The sequence below is a fragment of the Sarcophilus harrisii genome, chromosome 2 (assembly GCF_902635505.1).
Source record: "Sarcophilus harrisii chromosome 2, mSarHar1.11, whole genome shotgun sequence".
Classification (NCBI taxonomy): Eukaryota; Metazoa; Chordata; class Mammalia; order Dasyuromorphia; family Dasyuridae; genus Sarcophilus; species Sarcophilus harrisii.
The window spans coordinates 56,998,804-57,015,295 of NC_045427.1; the positions used below are offsets into that span (position 1 = coordinate 56,998,804).

The 16,492-nt window shown below is 43.7% G+C and overlaps 1 protein-coding gene across 1 annotated transcript in view; it reads left to right on the forward strand.

Moving 5' to 3' along the window:
• The window catches only part of ZDHHC1 (zinc finger DHHC-type containing 1), a 56,182-nt gene that overhangs the window by 18,565 nt on the left and 21,125 nt on the right, over window positions 1-16,492 (forward strand). The window contains exons 4-7 of the mRNA XM_031949235.1: window positions 1,227-1,328; window positions 3,300-3,424; window positions 4,050-4,208; window positions 5,140-5,237. Of these exons, the coding sequence (XP_031805095.1) occupies window positions 1,227-1,328; window positions 3,300-3,424; window positions 4,050-4,208; window positions 5,140-5,237 (484 nt within the window). The remainder of the gene's footprint in view (window positions 1-1,226; window positions 1,329-3,299; window positions 3,425-4,049; window positions 4,209-5,139; window positions 5,238-16,492) is intronic.

The window sequence follows — 16,492 nt, forward strand, 5'->3', positions numbered from 1 at the left end:
ATATCACTTAGTTGATTGCTCCATTATAGTGTTCCTTTGGAGCTGTCTGTTTCCTTTCATATTTTCCATTTAATGATGTCAGAATTGGAAGGGACCTTAGATTACAGAGAAGTCAGCTCTGGAAGGGACCTCAGGACATAAAATGGCAGAGTTGGAAGGGAGATGGGATGTGGAATATTAGAGCTGGAAGGAGTCTTAAGACTTCATGTAGGATAACCTCCTCATGTTACAGATAGGGGAATGAGATATGGAGAAAGCAAATAAGAAGTGAATTTCCTTCAGTCATGGAACTAGAGACAGTGATAGAGCAGAGGCAGATTCTGACAGGGAAGTACACAGGCTTGGAAGATCACATTCAAGTCCTGCCCCAGACATTTACTAATTGTGATTCTGAGTCTGAACTCAGAAGGACGCATGTTCAAATCTGGCCTTTTGGCTTACTAATTGAGTGACCCCAGGCAAGTCACTTAATGTGTCTCCCTTAGTATCCTCAACTGTAACGTGGAAATAAAAAGCATCTTCCTTACAGGGTTGTTGTGAGGATCAAATGAGTTTATCTTTGTATCTGGCACATTGCAGGCACTTGTAAATGCTTATTTTCTCCCTCATGGTCCTTACCTCCAAATTGAGGGTTTTGAACTAGATGGTCTCTAAGATCTATTCCAGCTGTAAATCTATAACCCTGCAATCCAGGTCCCAGGGGTCCAGGGTTCTTTTTACCATCCAAGAATGCCTTTATATCCCACTTGATCAATCCATCAAAAAATATGTAATAACAACAACACAGTAGTAGTACAACTGTATCATAATAATAACCCAGGGTTCCTGGGTCCTCAGGAAGCATGAGCATCTCTGGTATGAGGGCTTCTCATCCACCTCTGGTGCCCATCTGTGGCCCCAAGAAGCTGGAGTTGAGGTTTGCAAAAGCTTTACATAGGTTAACTCTTTTGCTGCTCATAACAACCCCAGGAGATAGTTGCTATTATTATCCCTAGTTTACAAATGAGGAAACTGAGGCACAGAGAGGTGAAGGGATTTGTGCCCTAGCGGGTGTCCAAGGCAGGATTGGAGCTCAGATTTTCCTGACTTCATGTCCTTTGCTTTATCCAGTATGCTTCCCCCTCCCCTCTCCCAGATGCACTTTTCCCTGGGTTTCCTCCTGGACTGAGACGAGGTTGGGAGCCGGGCAAATGCTCCTCAGACTAACCTGGAACTTTCGTTGGCAGGAGCTCCCGATCGAAACACTGTAGCGCCTGCAACAAATGTGTCTGTGGTTTTGACCATCACTGCAAATGGCTCAACAACTGCGTGGGGGAGAGAAATTACTGGTAAGAGAGGGGCCCAGAGAAGCCCTTTTAGCCCCTCAAGTGCACCCCCTGGGTGCCTTTCCACTCTACTTCATTGCTTCCCTTGAAATCTATCTTGAAAAGAGTGACCCTCATTTGGCTCCTAGATGAACTTTTGAGTTCATTTTAGTATAAATTCTGTTCCTTGAGAATCAGCCCTTCTCTTTGGGCCAACTGGAAGTGGAGGGGGACAGGAGGAGTGATACAGCGTGGATATCCCAGACACTTCTGTTTGGCTGAAGAACTTTATGTTCCGCATGGAACAAGGCAGAGGAAAGAATGAGATACTGTCATTGAAGTGGCACAGAATCCTACTGTGATTATTCTGGTGTCCTCAGTCTTTAGGTCTCACTCCTTTTCTTTCCCACATAGGGAAAGATACTTTACTTCAGATAAAGAGGTGTTTCAGGCAACAGAGGGTTCTTGAAAGGGTTGCTAGACTAGCAGTATTCTGCCGGTGGCACAGTGGATAGGGAGCTGGCCCTGGAATCAGGAAGACTCATCTTCACGAGTTCAAATCTGGGCTCAGCCACTGACTAGCTATGTGATCCTAGACAAGTCATTTAATCCTATTTGCCTCAGTTTCCTCATCTGTCAAATGAGCTGGAGAATTCCAATATCTTTACCAAAATGACCCCAAGTGGGATCATGGAGAGTGGGACACAACTGAAAAACAACTGAACAACAATAACAAATTATTCTGGAGATAGTTTATCCTTGACAGCAACTCAATCCTTCACAGCTGACTTAAGGGAGACTCCCACTCATAGAGTCCTAGTTCTGGAGTTGGAAGGGACCTTAGAAGGACAACAAGTCCAAGTCCAGCGGAGGCAAGTTAAGTGACTTGTCCAGGACCACACAGCAAGTGTGTCGGACCCGTGATCTTCATGGCTTTGAGCCCTGAGCTCTTCCAGCAAAGGTAGAATGGATGCTCATTGGCTCTGTGCTAGAGTGTTCTTTCCCCTACAGGTAGGGCTTGGATGAGGCAGCTTCTAACACTCGCAGTTTTCTGCTCTCTGGAGGCTCCTCCCTAAGTCACCAGGCCTCTCCCCCTACACTTTCTCTCTCCTCCCTAAGAGACTTGCACCCCTATTTCCTGAGGAGGTTGCTCCTGTCTTTGTTATCTCCAGTTCCACTCTGAGTTTTAACACTTAACCGCACAAATATCTCACTTATTCTGAGCTGACCTTTTCTGCCTATGGGCTTGGCTGGTGGCCACGGCCCATCCCCACCTTTGCTTCAGTCCTGCTTTCTTTGCTCTGTGCCAAAGGGCTTCCATGAAGATGGCTGTGAGCTGCCCACAGCCCGCCCTGCAGTCAGCCACTTGTTTGCTACCCTGGAATTGCAGGGAAGTCGTCACCTGTCAGAGCCTCAGTTGGCTCATCTGCTAGAGGAGGAGATCGGGCAGATTTCTGAGGTTCCTTCTGGCCTCTCAGCTCTGAGATCCTTTGACCACCTTCCTCCTCCTCTTCCTCCCCCTCCCCTCCACTCCTCCTCCTCCTCCTCCTCCTCCTTCTTCTCCTCTTCCTCCTTCTCCTCCTCCTCCTCCTCCTCCTCCTCCTCCTCCTCCTCATCTCCAGCACAACACTGCTATGTGTTAGGCACTGCATTAAGAGCTTCACAAATCATGTCCACCCTGGGAGCTAGTATTGCCCCCATTATACAGTTGAGGAAACCGAGGTAGGCAGTGGCGAAGTAGCTCTCCCAAGGTCCCCCAGCTGGTGAGTGTCTAAGGCCAGGTCTCGGGCCAGGCTGCCTCCAGGCTCAGTGCTCCCCCAGGCAGTCTCAGCACCCTCAGCTCCTTCCCCTGCGGCCCAGGCTGCCGACTGGTGCTGGCCCGGCCCGGACCCCACGTCTCTGGGGGGGACTCCCTGACTCCGGAGTGGGTCATCCTGTTGCAGGCCATGGGATGTGGACCAGAGCCGGGGCAACCTTGGCTTGTGTTTCCCTCAGGCTCTTCTTGAACAGTGTGGTGTCAGCCCTGCTGGGGGTCCTGCTGGTGGTGCTCATCGCCTTCTACATCTTTGTGGAGTTCTTTATCAACCCCATGCGGCTTCGGACCAACAAACACTTTGAAGGTGGGATGGTCTTCCTGGTCGGCCGGCCTCCCTTCCCTCTCCTCCTGCCATAGGGCAGACCTACTGGGTGTCAGGCACTGGCTAAGACAGGTTCCCCATCCTCAGGGACAGCCCAGGAGGCCAAGCAGGCAGAAGCCCAGAAGGCCCCGGGGGTCTGGGAGGCATGGCAAACGCTCTGTGCTTCTGAGGAGGGACCTGTGGCTGGGGCTGTCATGGACAGGCAACAGTACAAGCAAGGGCATTGAGGGAGGAAGGAGGAGGCTGTGTTCGGAGGGGGGACGATGGGCCAGCCAGGCTGGAGTAGGCAGTATGTGAGGGGGAAGTAGGAAAGTGGCTAGAAACAGAGGCTGCTGATGGCCCTGAGGTCCGGGCAGGGAGCCTGTTAGACCAGGGCAGTCCTCCGGACCCCTCCCCGCTCTGCCCCCTGAGCTGGGCAGGGAGCCTGTTAGACCAGGGCGTTCCTCCGGACCCCTCCCTACTCTGCCCCCAGGGATCTTTGGCAGGAAGTGGGCTGACCCCTGGGAGCCACGGTGGGAACCCTTTGGCTGCAGCCTGCCCTCCCTCCCCACTGTTCCCTGAGCCAGCTCAGGAGCCGAGACTGCAGCCTGCCCTGTTGATTTTTTAGTCCTGAAGAATCACACCGACGTTTGGTTCGTGTTTCTCCCCGCGGCCCCCGTGGAGACCCAGGCCCCTGCCATCCTCGCCTTGGCTGCCCTCCTCATCCTGCTGGGCCTGCTCTCTGTGGTGTTGCTGGGACATCTTCTCTGCTTCCACATCTATCTCAGTACGTAACCTGACGTCTCCCTGGGCCCCCGGCCCCACTCACCTAGCTGGCCTGCCTTGAGTGGGGAGGAGTGGAAGAGGTTCCTATCCTCCTCACAGCACCTCCAGCATACTGAGTGGAAAGACCCCTGGCTCTCTAGGTGGTCCCAGTGCTGTTGCTCCCTAGCCCCCAAAACTTGGCTGGCAACCCCCCCACACCCTCCAGCTCTGAGAGTTGCTCGGCCACATCGGTCTGGGTCCCCAGGCCCCTTCCCCTCCGAGACCCACGTCCTCCCCATCTGCTCCCCAAGCCGTGTCTCTGCTGCAGTTACGCTGCTCTCCACACGGTGGCACCCCCCTCTGCAGGATGCAGAGTGTGAGCCTCCCAGCAGCCTGCCATCCGTCAGAAGCACGGGATGGGGCTCCTGGGCCCAGAGGTCTGCAGGAGCCTTGGGCTGTGACACAGCCAGGACTTCTCCTCTCTGCCCACCAGGGACCATTACTTGGGCCTGTTTCTCACGGGCAAAGCCATCTCCAAGGTGCAGAGCAGAGGGTGGCCCACAGGTTTCCATAATACTGGATACTGAGCAGAGTTGGGGCGGGAGGGGGGAGTGGTTTAAAAAAAGAAAGGCCCTGGGATGGGCTTCCAAAGACACAGGCCACCGTCCCCCTCCTGCCCTCTGTGCCAGGGCAGATCTCGCCCTTTCTACATGTCCTCACTCCCATGCCCTCTGAACCGAAGAGGAAAACCAAGTCAGTAACACCAGATGTGGCTCTAAGGTTCCTCCTGAACTTCTGGGCCTCCTTCATTCCACTGGGGGGACTCTCATTGCTGGGCACACTGCCTGACTTTTCCTTCCCTGAGTCATTCCGTAGCCCAGTGGGCAGCTCGTGTCCTCTGCGATTGGGAGGGAGCCACCAGCTTGTCCCGTGTCCTCTTTCCACTTCTCCAGTATGGCACAAACTAACCACCTATGAGTACATCGTGCAGCAGCGGCCCCCAAAGGAGGTGAAGGAGACCCAAAAGGAGCCGAAGATGCGACCCATGCAGGTACCCGGGCTCAGGGAGGAAGTCGGGCCTGGGGAGGTTGTGGGGTAGGGAGCGGGTCAAGAAGAAGCTCTCCTCCTCACTTCTGTGGCCAATTCAAAGACAGGGGGCAGACTCTGTCTGTGGTGCCCGGTGATTTATTCATTATAAGCCTCAGGTTCCTTATTTATAAAAGGAAGGAATTAGGCTGCCTGGCTTTGGCAGTTCTTTCTTGTTCAAGATTTATGGTCCTATGAACTCATAAAATTTAAAAATACCTTTTACTTACAGATTTTGGTTTTATATCACCTACATTTTCCAATGTATCCCTTCCCTGTACCCATCCCAGAGGATTGTCCCTTATAATAAGAAATAAAAAGAAGGGAGGAAAAGATTCAGCAATATTAGCTCACATGTCAGAAAAGATTAATAATTGCAGTGTTTCATATCCATAGTCTCCCACTTTTGTAAAACAAAATTTAGAAAGAAGGGCCTTCTGTTTCTTCTCTGGGACTGACTAAGCTTGGTCATTATGATTTCATGGCATTCCTTTTTAAAAGTTTAACATTTTTATTTAAAATTTTGAGTTCCAAATTCTCTCCCTCTCTGAGATGGTACATATTCAGATATAGATTATACATGTGCAGTCATGTGAAACATTAGTCATTTTATAGAAGACTCAAAAGAAAAAAAAAAGAAAAAAGTAAAAAACAGCATGAGTCAGTTTGTATTCAGTTAATATTAGTTCTTTCTTTAGAGGTGGGGGTAGCATTTTTTTTATATGAGGCCTTTGAGATTGTCTTGGATCATTGTATTGCCGAGAATAGCCAAGCTTTTCATTGAGAAGTATTGTTGTACAATGTTCTTCTGGTTCTGTTTATTTCCCTGTGCATCAGTTCATGTAAGTTTTTCCAGGTTTTTACAGCCTTCAGTTTTGATTATGTTGTTGTTTTTTTCCATTTATATTGTTGTAGTCATTGGATATTTTGTTTTCAGAAATCTGCCTAATTTCATTTTGCATTGATTCATGTCTTCCTATGTCTGTTGTCATCACATTCAATACTTCTTACAACACAATGATATTTGAGTACATTCATGGAGCTCCATTTATTTAGCCGCTTCCCATTCTCAATGGGCATCTACTTTATTTCCCGTTCTTTGTTGCCACAAAATTTCCGTTATAAACATTTTGTTGCATATTGGGTCTTTCTTTTGGCCAATGGGTATATCCCTAATAGCAGGATCTCGAGGTCAAAGGGTGTAGATCTTTTACTCATTCTCTTTGAATGTTTTTCTAGACTGGTTGGACCAGTTCATAGTTTGTTCAGCAGTGTATTAGTGATCTTGGCTTTTTCCAACCCTTCCAAAAGTTACAATTCCCACCTCTTGTTGCTTTTGCCAATTTGGGTTTAAAGTGAAACTTCATTGTTCTTTTATATTTGCATTTCTCTTACTGTTGGTGATTTGGAGCATTCTTTCACATGCTTATTAATACTTTGTAGTTCTTTTGAGGACTGTGCTTTTCATTTGATAGTTTGTCTTTGGGTTTATATTTTGTTACTTCTCTATGTATCTTGGTGTAGGTGGCTCAGTGAATAGCATGCCTGGCCTGGAGTCAGAAAGACTGATCTTCCTAAGTTCAAATCTAGCTTCAGATACTCCTCATGCAAGTCACTTTTCCTTTTTTTGCCTCATTTAGTCATCTGTAAAATGATCCGAGAAGGAAATGTCAAAGGACTCCAGTATCTCTATTAAGAAAATCCCCCAAATGAGGTCATAAAGTCAGACACAATTTAAACAACAAAAATTATCTTGAATATTAAACTCTAGTCAGAAATACTTGATACTTGGATGTTTTTATTGTCAAATACTTACCTGCTAAGTGCAGTATTTGCATAAATTTTTTTCATGCAAAAGCTTTTTGATTTCATATAGGAAAAATGTCCAATTTAATATTTTTAATCACCTCTGTCATACAAGACACCTCATAGCCAAACCTATGAAAGGTACTGTATATATATATATATATATATATATATATATATACTGTATATATGTGTATATACTGTATATGAGCAGTTTCTCTTCCAATTTTTTTATGGTGTGATGTTATATGGTATAATATTCAGACTATATATTTATTTTGAATTTGTTATACAGTGAGATTATTGGCATGATAGATTACAGTTTTCCTAGCAATTCTTTTCAAAGTATTCTTTTCTAGGTAATTTACATTTTTATGTTTGTCAAATACTGTTACTGAATTATTATATCAGATTCATCCTTGTGTAGTCTGTTCTTTTGATCTTTTTTCTTTTTTTAGACAAAGTTTTGATAATTGTTACTTTGTAATAGATGTAGGTCTAGAAGTACTATTCCTCCTTCATTGTTGCCATTTTTCATTTTTTCCTAGGTATTTTAAGTCTCTTATTCCTCCAAGTGAATTTTATTATTATTTAGTGTAGTCCTATAAAGTATCTCTTTGGTGGTTTGATCCTATGAACTCTTAAAAAGTGTTTTGCAGCTTAGAGAACTGGACTTGGTGACTGGCGATTGAATTTGACAAAATTAAATGTAATAGGGATAAGTGTAGAGTTCTATTCTTAAGGTAAAAAAATCAACTATACTAACTAAAGATGAGGAAGAGATGGCCAAGAAAGTATCTCTGGGGAATGAAGAAGACTAGAATGCGTGAATTGACTAAAAGCTCAGTGTTAGTCAGCAGAGAGAAATGGCAGCCAATAAAGCTCAGATGTCTTATGATGATTTAATAATAAACGTCTTGTGTCCAGGCTAAAGTTTCATAGCCCTATAACTTTGTGCTGATCAGGCCACACCTGAAGCATTTTGTGATTTCTAGGCATCTCATTGTAGGATGGAATGCATCCAGAAAAGGGCATCCAGGACAATGAAATGACTTTAAGTTAGCTGAAGGGGACCATTGTGTGGAAGAGAATTAAATGTTTTCTGCTGGACTTCAGAAAAAAACTAGGACCAGTGAATGAAAGCTCAGGAGAGATAGGGACTTCTTAACAATTAGCTGTTAAATAATTGCATAGTTTTACTTGGGAAATAATGAATTCATTGTCACTAGATAATATTTGTTCAAGTAGAGGTTGGGAAACCACCTTGTTGATGTTATAGGGAAGATTCCTGCTTCTTGTAGGAGTTGGGCCAGGTGATCTGAGGTCTTTCTAACTTGGAGATTCCATGATTCTGTAATCTTGGAATCTTGTTGGGATTTGCCCTGGACTGAAGACAGTTGGGGCTTTCAGCATAATGCCAGAAGGTATGAAGAAGTGTAAGAAGCAGGAAGCAGGACAGGCCAGAGCTATGTGAAAAGCATGGGGAAATCCAAGAGAGCACAGGAGCATCAAATGATTCAGGCCCAAGGGCCTGAATACCCTGAACTCCCTGTTCCAGCTCTGCAGGGCTCATTTCTAAAGACTGCCACGGCCTGGAGGGAACTCTCAAAGTTTAGGAAAAAGCCAAGAGTGCATCTGAGAATGCAGAGACCTGGGGTCTCTAGAGTTTGCAGTTTGGGGTCTTTAATGGCCATTCCATTTCTACTGACAATAGAAGAGTAAGAAATGATCTGGAATTGGAGAAAGTGGGAGGGAGTTCAAGGTAGGTATGCATAATGATTATAATTCTATAGTGCTCCCAATTTTACTAAGTTACTTCCTTGCAGTAGCCCTGGGAAGTTACATCCTGAGTAAGATCCTCTCCACTTTACAGAAGAGTTCCCGATCTGAGGGTCTCTCCACTACATCATACTGCCTCTTGCTTGTGTCATTGGTGATGACTTAGGCAGAATCTGCTGGGATGTTAGCTCCAAAGCTAACAGAATCATGGACTTGGCTGATGGAAGGTTTGGTTACTCTGCTTGGTCTCAGTTTCTTCTGTAAAATGGGGTATTTGAACTCCATGGTCTCTACAGGTCCTGATTAGTTCTGACATTCTGTAGTTGTAGTTGGATGGTGTTAGACATTCATGGAATATTAAAGCTGGAAACAACCTAAAAATCATCTAGTCCAATTCTCTCTCTCTCTCTCTCTCTCTCTTTTTTTTTTTTTTTTTTTTTTATGAATGAGGAAACTGAGAACCATAAATGGCTCAACCAGGGTCATCCAGGTAACCAGCAGTAGCCATGATTTGAAGCCATAGTCCATTTGATTCTTATAGACACTGATGTGTCCCCAGTTTAGCATATAATTTCTGTCTTCTGATCTCTCACTGTAGGAGCACTGAGTCTCTGGAAAGGTAACCAAAGGTTGTGGGGATTTGCCTGCCTGTAGTTGTTCTCTGGCTAAATTTCCTCAGGGCCATATTTACCTTTCCTCTAGACCAGCCAGCTGGGACAGGAAGAGTTAAAGCATGGAAACGAACAAGGAATAGTCCCCTGGGAGCCTGCGAGTCTTTTCTGGAGCTGGAGGTGGAGTTTCCAGCTGGAGAATCCACACACAGCTGTTCCCTGCTCCCCTCTCTCCTCCCTCTGGCCACCCCTACCCCCAGCCTAGCCCGATAGAAATGTGTGTAGGGTGTTGTAGGCCAGCCTTGTTCCCATTCCCATGTCTGGGTGCTTTCTGGAAATCAGAGCACATTTGGGGCCAGAAGCCAGGGGAGTGTGGGGTGGGGGAGTCCTGAATGCCTGTATTCCGTGGATCCCCTCAGGGAGTAATAAAGCTGAGAAGATGCCCAGTTAAGTTGTCATGAGAAACGCTAACCCACCAGATTCTTCAAGCTCCCCCTCATAGCAACCAGATACAAACACAAACAGGCTAGGAGGCCCCGGTCGCAGAGCAGCCTCTGTAGCCTCCCTCCCTCTGCATACGAGCTGAGGTTGACCCATCACTAAAGAATACTGTTAACTTGCCCTTGTCTTCCCAGCTTCCCCACCCCTAACTTACAACAGGTCTTCTGTTCTCAGGGAGGAAGGAACAAGACTTCTCCCCTGCCCTGAAGGAAACGCATCCTGCAGGCCTATACTGTGCGCAAGCCATAGTCTCCCTAGCCCTAAATCAGTGATTCTGTTGTTTAAATGGGCAGACGCAAGCAGCCTTGGCTAGGGGTGGGTTCACTCCCAGATGTCTGGCTCCTGGAAGTGACTGCCTGCCTGCAAATAGAGATCAGGGCACCTACCCCACCGGGGACCCTTAGAGCTCTCTGCCAAAGTTTGTTCTGGGTATTCTCTTTTTCTTCACTCTAATAGTATAGCAGAGAACTCTAGGCTGGAATCACAATTCCAGGCCTACCATTCACTATCCATGTCCTCTTTCATTCTTGAATCCCTTCCCCCTCCCCCCCTCCAGCTTCCATGTATTTGACAGGGCTTTAAAGCACTAGGTGATCTCTCAGGTCTCTTTTAGCTCTAATGGTTCTTTCTGATAGTTGCCCAGTTCCATCTCCTAAGTTCCTTCAGTTCTAGCTCTCTACACCCCAAGGCCCCTCACAGTTCTAGCACTCTTATGTCCTAAATCCCTTCTCAATTCTTAACAGTCCATATTCTAAGGTTCAGTATTCTATTCTGTAACCTTCACATTCCATGATCCTTTCCAGGATTCCAATATTCCATGATTCTTTGCCACCAAAGACAGAAACTAGGAAGATTTCTGGTGAACTGAACCTTTCTAGTCCCACTAGGAAAGCTGGGAAAGGGAGGGTATTGTATCTTCACATCAGGAAGTCTTTTGCTGCCAGCAGAGTTTGTGTAGACCTTTGGGCAAGTGATAAAGCAGATTTTGAGGCACATGTGCTACATAAGATAGGGACAGTTCAGAAGAGAGTATGGGAAGTAGGTTTCCCAGAGAGCTTGATTGTCCTCAGAAGTACATCCACCTCCCACGCTGAGAGAAAACCCTTCTTCAAAAAAAAAAAAAATGCTCTGCTGGCATGCATTCACTGGTGTCACTTCTGCATTTAGTCTTAAGACAGACAGCATCCCTTATGTGAATTAGTCTACCCTCTAGCTGTCTGTGGTTGGAATTTCCCCAAACCTCTCATGCTTAACACACACACACACACACACACACACACACACACACACACAGTCTCTTTTTGGAGTCAATGGTCTCTGACACAGTCTTACTGATTTGAGGTAGGGTAGAGTTTGGCTGTCCCATTCCTAATGTCTGCCCTTTCTCTGAGAAGTAGCTTTGGTTCCTATAATTCAGAGAAGCAGATCTAGAGTATCTCTGAAACAAAACTTTATCGCCTCCTGTCCTCTAGTAGTCATGAATTCTGTGCATCTTCTGGAACAACACAAGCTATGAAGCTAGGCGGGCACGTACTTCAACTGATATTAAGTGTTTACCAAGTGCAAGTCATCTCTATGACCCAGGAACCCACAGTCACTCATTCTGTGGATGCTTCCATTCACCACAATAGACACAAGAAGATCCAGGCTTTGGCAGCAGACCCCCAGCCTTGCCCCTTACTCTCGTCACATTTTCATGCCATGTATGGGCCAATCAGATCCAAGGTCTGGTCTTGCTGTGTGGCTCCTCTAAATACCCTAGCATAAGTGAGAGTGTGTTCAGTGGTTGGTCACACTTTCTACACCCCAAGAATACCCCGCTTTCCTCTTCTGCTTTTATGTTAGAAAACTCCAGTCTCCTTATGCTCCTTCCAGAAGGGATAGGTTGGCTCATGATTTAAAAAACCCCGATTTAGATTGCTGGGGCCATAAGAACATGGAGGGCTTTGAGAAAGTGGAACTTTGTCCTGCAGACATTGGGGAGTCAACAAATGTCGTTTTCCTATGGGAGTGATATGTTGAAAGGGGTTTTTAGGAATGTGTGCCAGCAGGGTGTGCAGGGATTCAACAGAACTAGGGTGGAGGTAAGGAAATCAGTTAGCCCTGAATCACAAAAATTCAATAGAGAAGTGAGGAAGGATTGGACTGCAGGAAAGGTAAGGGCCAGCTTTTCCTGGACCCCAGAGGTCACCCCAACCAAAGACAGTGTCAGTTGGGAAGAGTAGACCTTTGGGGGTAAGGAGAAATCCATTCAGGTCTCCCATGAAATACGAATCTAAAGGGACCCCCTCCTGATGGTATGAAAGAGTTTCTTCTTTTCCCCAGTGTTTCATCTAGGATCTGAAGGAGATTTGTGTCAGAGACATGGCTGAGGAGCACAGGCCAGGATCACTCCTCCTGCTGCCTTGGGTCTTCCTGGAGAAGCACCCATGAGGTTGCCCCTAGGGTTCTGCTGCTGGATCCTGTGCACGCAGGGCCCCCTCCTCTCCTAGTGTGGGGGCAGTAAATGGTGACCAGCCCCACTGCTGGGACTTGTCCCAGGCTGCCATCTTACCCTTTTCCTTGTCTAAACTTGAATGGGCTGAGCCGGATCCTCTCAGGTGTGACATTTCTGAGGGCAGGGTGTGCCCAGCTGCAGGTTTGTCTGGGCTTGCCCTCAGCATGGTTACAGAGCCGGGCCGGGATCTCTGTGGGATAGGCCAGGCTGGGCCCTGCATGACCCGAGAGGTTTGGCGAGGGCTGCACTCAGGAGCTCGAACTCTCCTCAGCATCTGCTCCCTCTGTCCAAGTGAGACTGGAATCCTCTTCAGGTGGATTTAGGATTTCATTTGTAAAGGATTTCATTTGTAAAGTAGACCCTGTAGAGTGAAGGGAGGAAGCTGGGGCATCATAGGGCGCAGAGCGCTGGGCCTGAAGTACAGATCTGCTCTCAGAGGGCAGAGGGCCATGTGCCCCTGGACAAGGCACTTCACCCTCTTGTCTCACTTTGCTCCTCTGTAAAATGAGCTGGAGAAGGAAGTGGCGAACCAATATCTTTGTCAAGAAAATCCCCGTGGAGTCATGACGAGTCAGACCTGACTGCAAAGCAACAACTGGAGAGGTATTTGTCATTCAGCTAGTGAGTGAGGGTGTCCTCAGAGGCTTAAACCGGTGCTAAGACTTTGGGGATATTCTGTCTTGCAGGGGGAATTTGAAGATCTAGGGTTAGTAGTGAGCACTGGCATCCCAAAAAGGAGCTTAGGCTAGACTGAGAGAGACTCAGTTTCCAGGATAATACAGTAAAGACAAGAGTTGACAATTATGTGGCACTTCAAGATATTCAAAGTGCTTTGGACACATTATCTCCTTTGATTCTCTGAATAATCTTTTGAAGGCAGACAAGCAGTAAACTTTTATAGTTTTTCCCAATTACATGAAAAAAAATTTTTTTTCATATTCATTTTTTAAAAAATTGAGTTTCAAATTTTTTCTCTCTTCTCCTCTCTGATTGTAAGCAATTTGATATACGTATATATGTACAGTCATGCAAAACATATTTCTAATTAATCATGTTGTAAAAGAAAACACAGACCAAAAAAAAAAACCCCACAAAAAAATGAAGTACAAGATGATATGCTTTGATTTGCATTCAGACCTCATTCTCTCTCTCTAGAAGTGGATAGTATTTTTTATAAAGATGGATTGTAATTTTTCATTTGTAATGATGTTATTGATCAAAATAGTAAAGTCTTTAACAATTGACCCTTCTTAAAATATTGCTGTTTCTGTTTACAGTATTCTTCCGGTTCTGCTCATTTCACTTTGCATAATTGTTAAGTCTTTTCAGGTTTTTCTGAAATCATCCTCCTTATCACTTCATATAGTTATAATAGTATTCCATCACAATCACATACTACAGCTTGCTCATCCATTTCCCAATTGATGGGCATCCCCTTAAATTCCAATTCTTTGCCACTACAAGAAGAGCTATTATGAATATTTTTGTACATATAGAAACTTTTTCTTTTAAAAAATATTTTGATACAGATCTAGTTGTGGTATTGGTAAGTCAAAGAGTATGCTCAATTTTATAGCTCTTTGGACATAAATAAACCTTTATTAAGTCCTATCTGTCTAATAGCACTAGAGATGCAAAGAAAGGCAGTAACAGCTCTTATCTTCAAGGCACTTAAATTTTAATTGGGGAGACAACATGTAAATAACAGATACATAGAAGATACATACAGAATAGATGATGAGGCAAAATTGAGGAAGTAAGTCATTCCAAGCATGAGAGACAGCATAGAGATGGGAGATGAAATGTTGTGTTCAAGGTCTGTGCTGTTATGATCCCCTATTTACAGATGAGGAAATTGAGGCAAACAAGGCTTGAGTGACTTGCTCAGGATCACACAGAGAATGTAGACGGCAGGATTTGAGTTCAGCTCTTCTTCACTCCCAAGTCAGGTGCTCTAGCTCTCTTGGAATCAGAAATTGATAGTCCTCCCTCTATGTTTTGCCCTTGTTTAGGCTCTGGTGTTCAATTCTGACCATCACAGCTTAAAGACATTAATAAGCTGGAGATTGCCGAGTGCCCCAGGATGATAAAGGACCTTGATAAGTATATTTCATGTAGAAAGAATAAATGAAGAAATGAATGAATGAAAAGCCATTTATCAAGCACTTACTGTGGGCCAACCATTGGAGATAGAAATATGAGACATCAATGTAATCTCTGCCCTCAAGGAGTTTGCATTTTTTAAAATTAGTTTTAAATTGATACTGTATGTTTCTTATATCATTATAGTTATTTCAAGTATCTCTCTCCCTGATCTTCACAGAGAACTATCCCATATGACAAATCATATTTTGTAGAGAAGGAAAAAAAATCAACATAACTGATTGCTATATTGAAAAAGTCCAGGAACATGTGCAGTTTGTATATATTGTCTGTGGACTTTTCATTTCCATTAAGGTCTAGGTAGGGGTGTCCTCTCAAATTTCTTTAAGTCCTGCTTGATTTTTATATATTTGATTTTTTGGTGTGTTATTATTCAAAATTATCGTCTTATCTTTGGTAATTGCCTCTGATTAAGAATATTATTTCCAGCTCATAGCTATGAGAGGTATGTTATGTGTTTCTCTTCTAACTTTTTTATGGTATAGTATTTCACATTTAAATTGTGTATACATTGAGATTGTATTATGAAATGTGGTGTGAAGTATTGGTCTGAGCCTAATTTTTGGCAGACTGCTTTCCAATTTTCCCAGAAGTTTGTATCAAGGAGTTTTGTCGTAGGTAATTTTATGTTTTTCACCTTATTGAATGCTGAATTGTTGGATTCTGTTGTTTCTGAATCTCCTTTATGTAATCTATTTCTATTTTTTTAAACTAATGCCAGATGGTTTTGATGACTGCTGCTTTATAATATAGTTTGGAATCTGGAAGTACTATTCACCCTTTGTCCTTACATCATTTCCCTTGATGTTCTAGATCTTTTGTTTTCCAAATTAATTTTATTATCAAATTCTATAAAGTGTCTCCTTGGCTTAACATTAAAAGTATAAATTAATTTGGGTAATTTTGTCATTTTTATTATATTGTCATGGGATAGCCATGGATACTGGTTATTTATATTGTTCCTTATTTCTTTAAGGAACACTTTATAATTGAGTCTATGCAAAATTTTTTTAAGAAGCTCTTTGTCATTGAATCTATACAAAGCTTTTGTATGCTTGGTCTCAGATTTTTATGCATTTTGTAATTATTTGGAATGATATTTCCCTTTATATTATGTTTTTATTGTTTTATTATATAGAAATGATATTGATTTTTAAGAATTTATTTTTAAATCTTCAGATTTGCTGCAGCTAATGTCTCAAGTATCGTTTCTGAATCTGGATTTTCTAAGTAAAGCCTTAACAAACAGGGATACTTTTATTTCCTCTTTATCTTTATTCCATTAATTTCTTTATCTTGTTCTATTGTTGTTGGCATTTTCAGAACTATATGGAAAGGGTTCTAGTGTGTTCTCATTGCATGTAATGCTTGCTTTTGTTTTTAGATAGATGCTTTTTATGATTTTTTTTAAAGGTCTCTGTGCTTTATAGGGCTTTTAGCATAAAGTTGTACTTTTTCAAAGGCTTTTTCTGCATCTTGAGATAATCAAGTAGTTTGGGATATTGCAGTTTTTAATTTGATTAATTATATTGATTGTTGTTGTCCTAACGTTGGGCATTGCATTCCTCATACAAATCCTATTTGATCATAATGAATAATTTCTTAGATAAATCTCTGTAGTCTGTTTGATAGGATTTTATTTAAAATTTTGGAGTCAATGATCATTAATAATACTGGCTTAAGGTGTTCTTTCTGCATTTTATCTTTTCCTGTTTTATGTATTAGGACTGTATTTGTCTCATAAAAGGTCTCATAAAAGAATCCTTTCTTAATTTTTGGCAATAATTTGAGAAGTATGGGTACTGTTTTTTAAAGTTTGATAGAATTCTCCTGCAAATTTTGCAGGTCCAGAAGTTTGTTTAC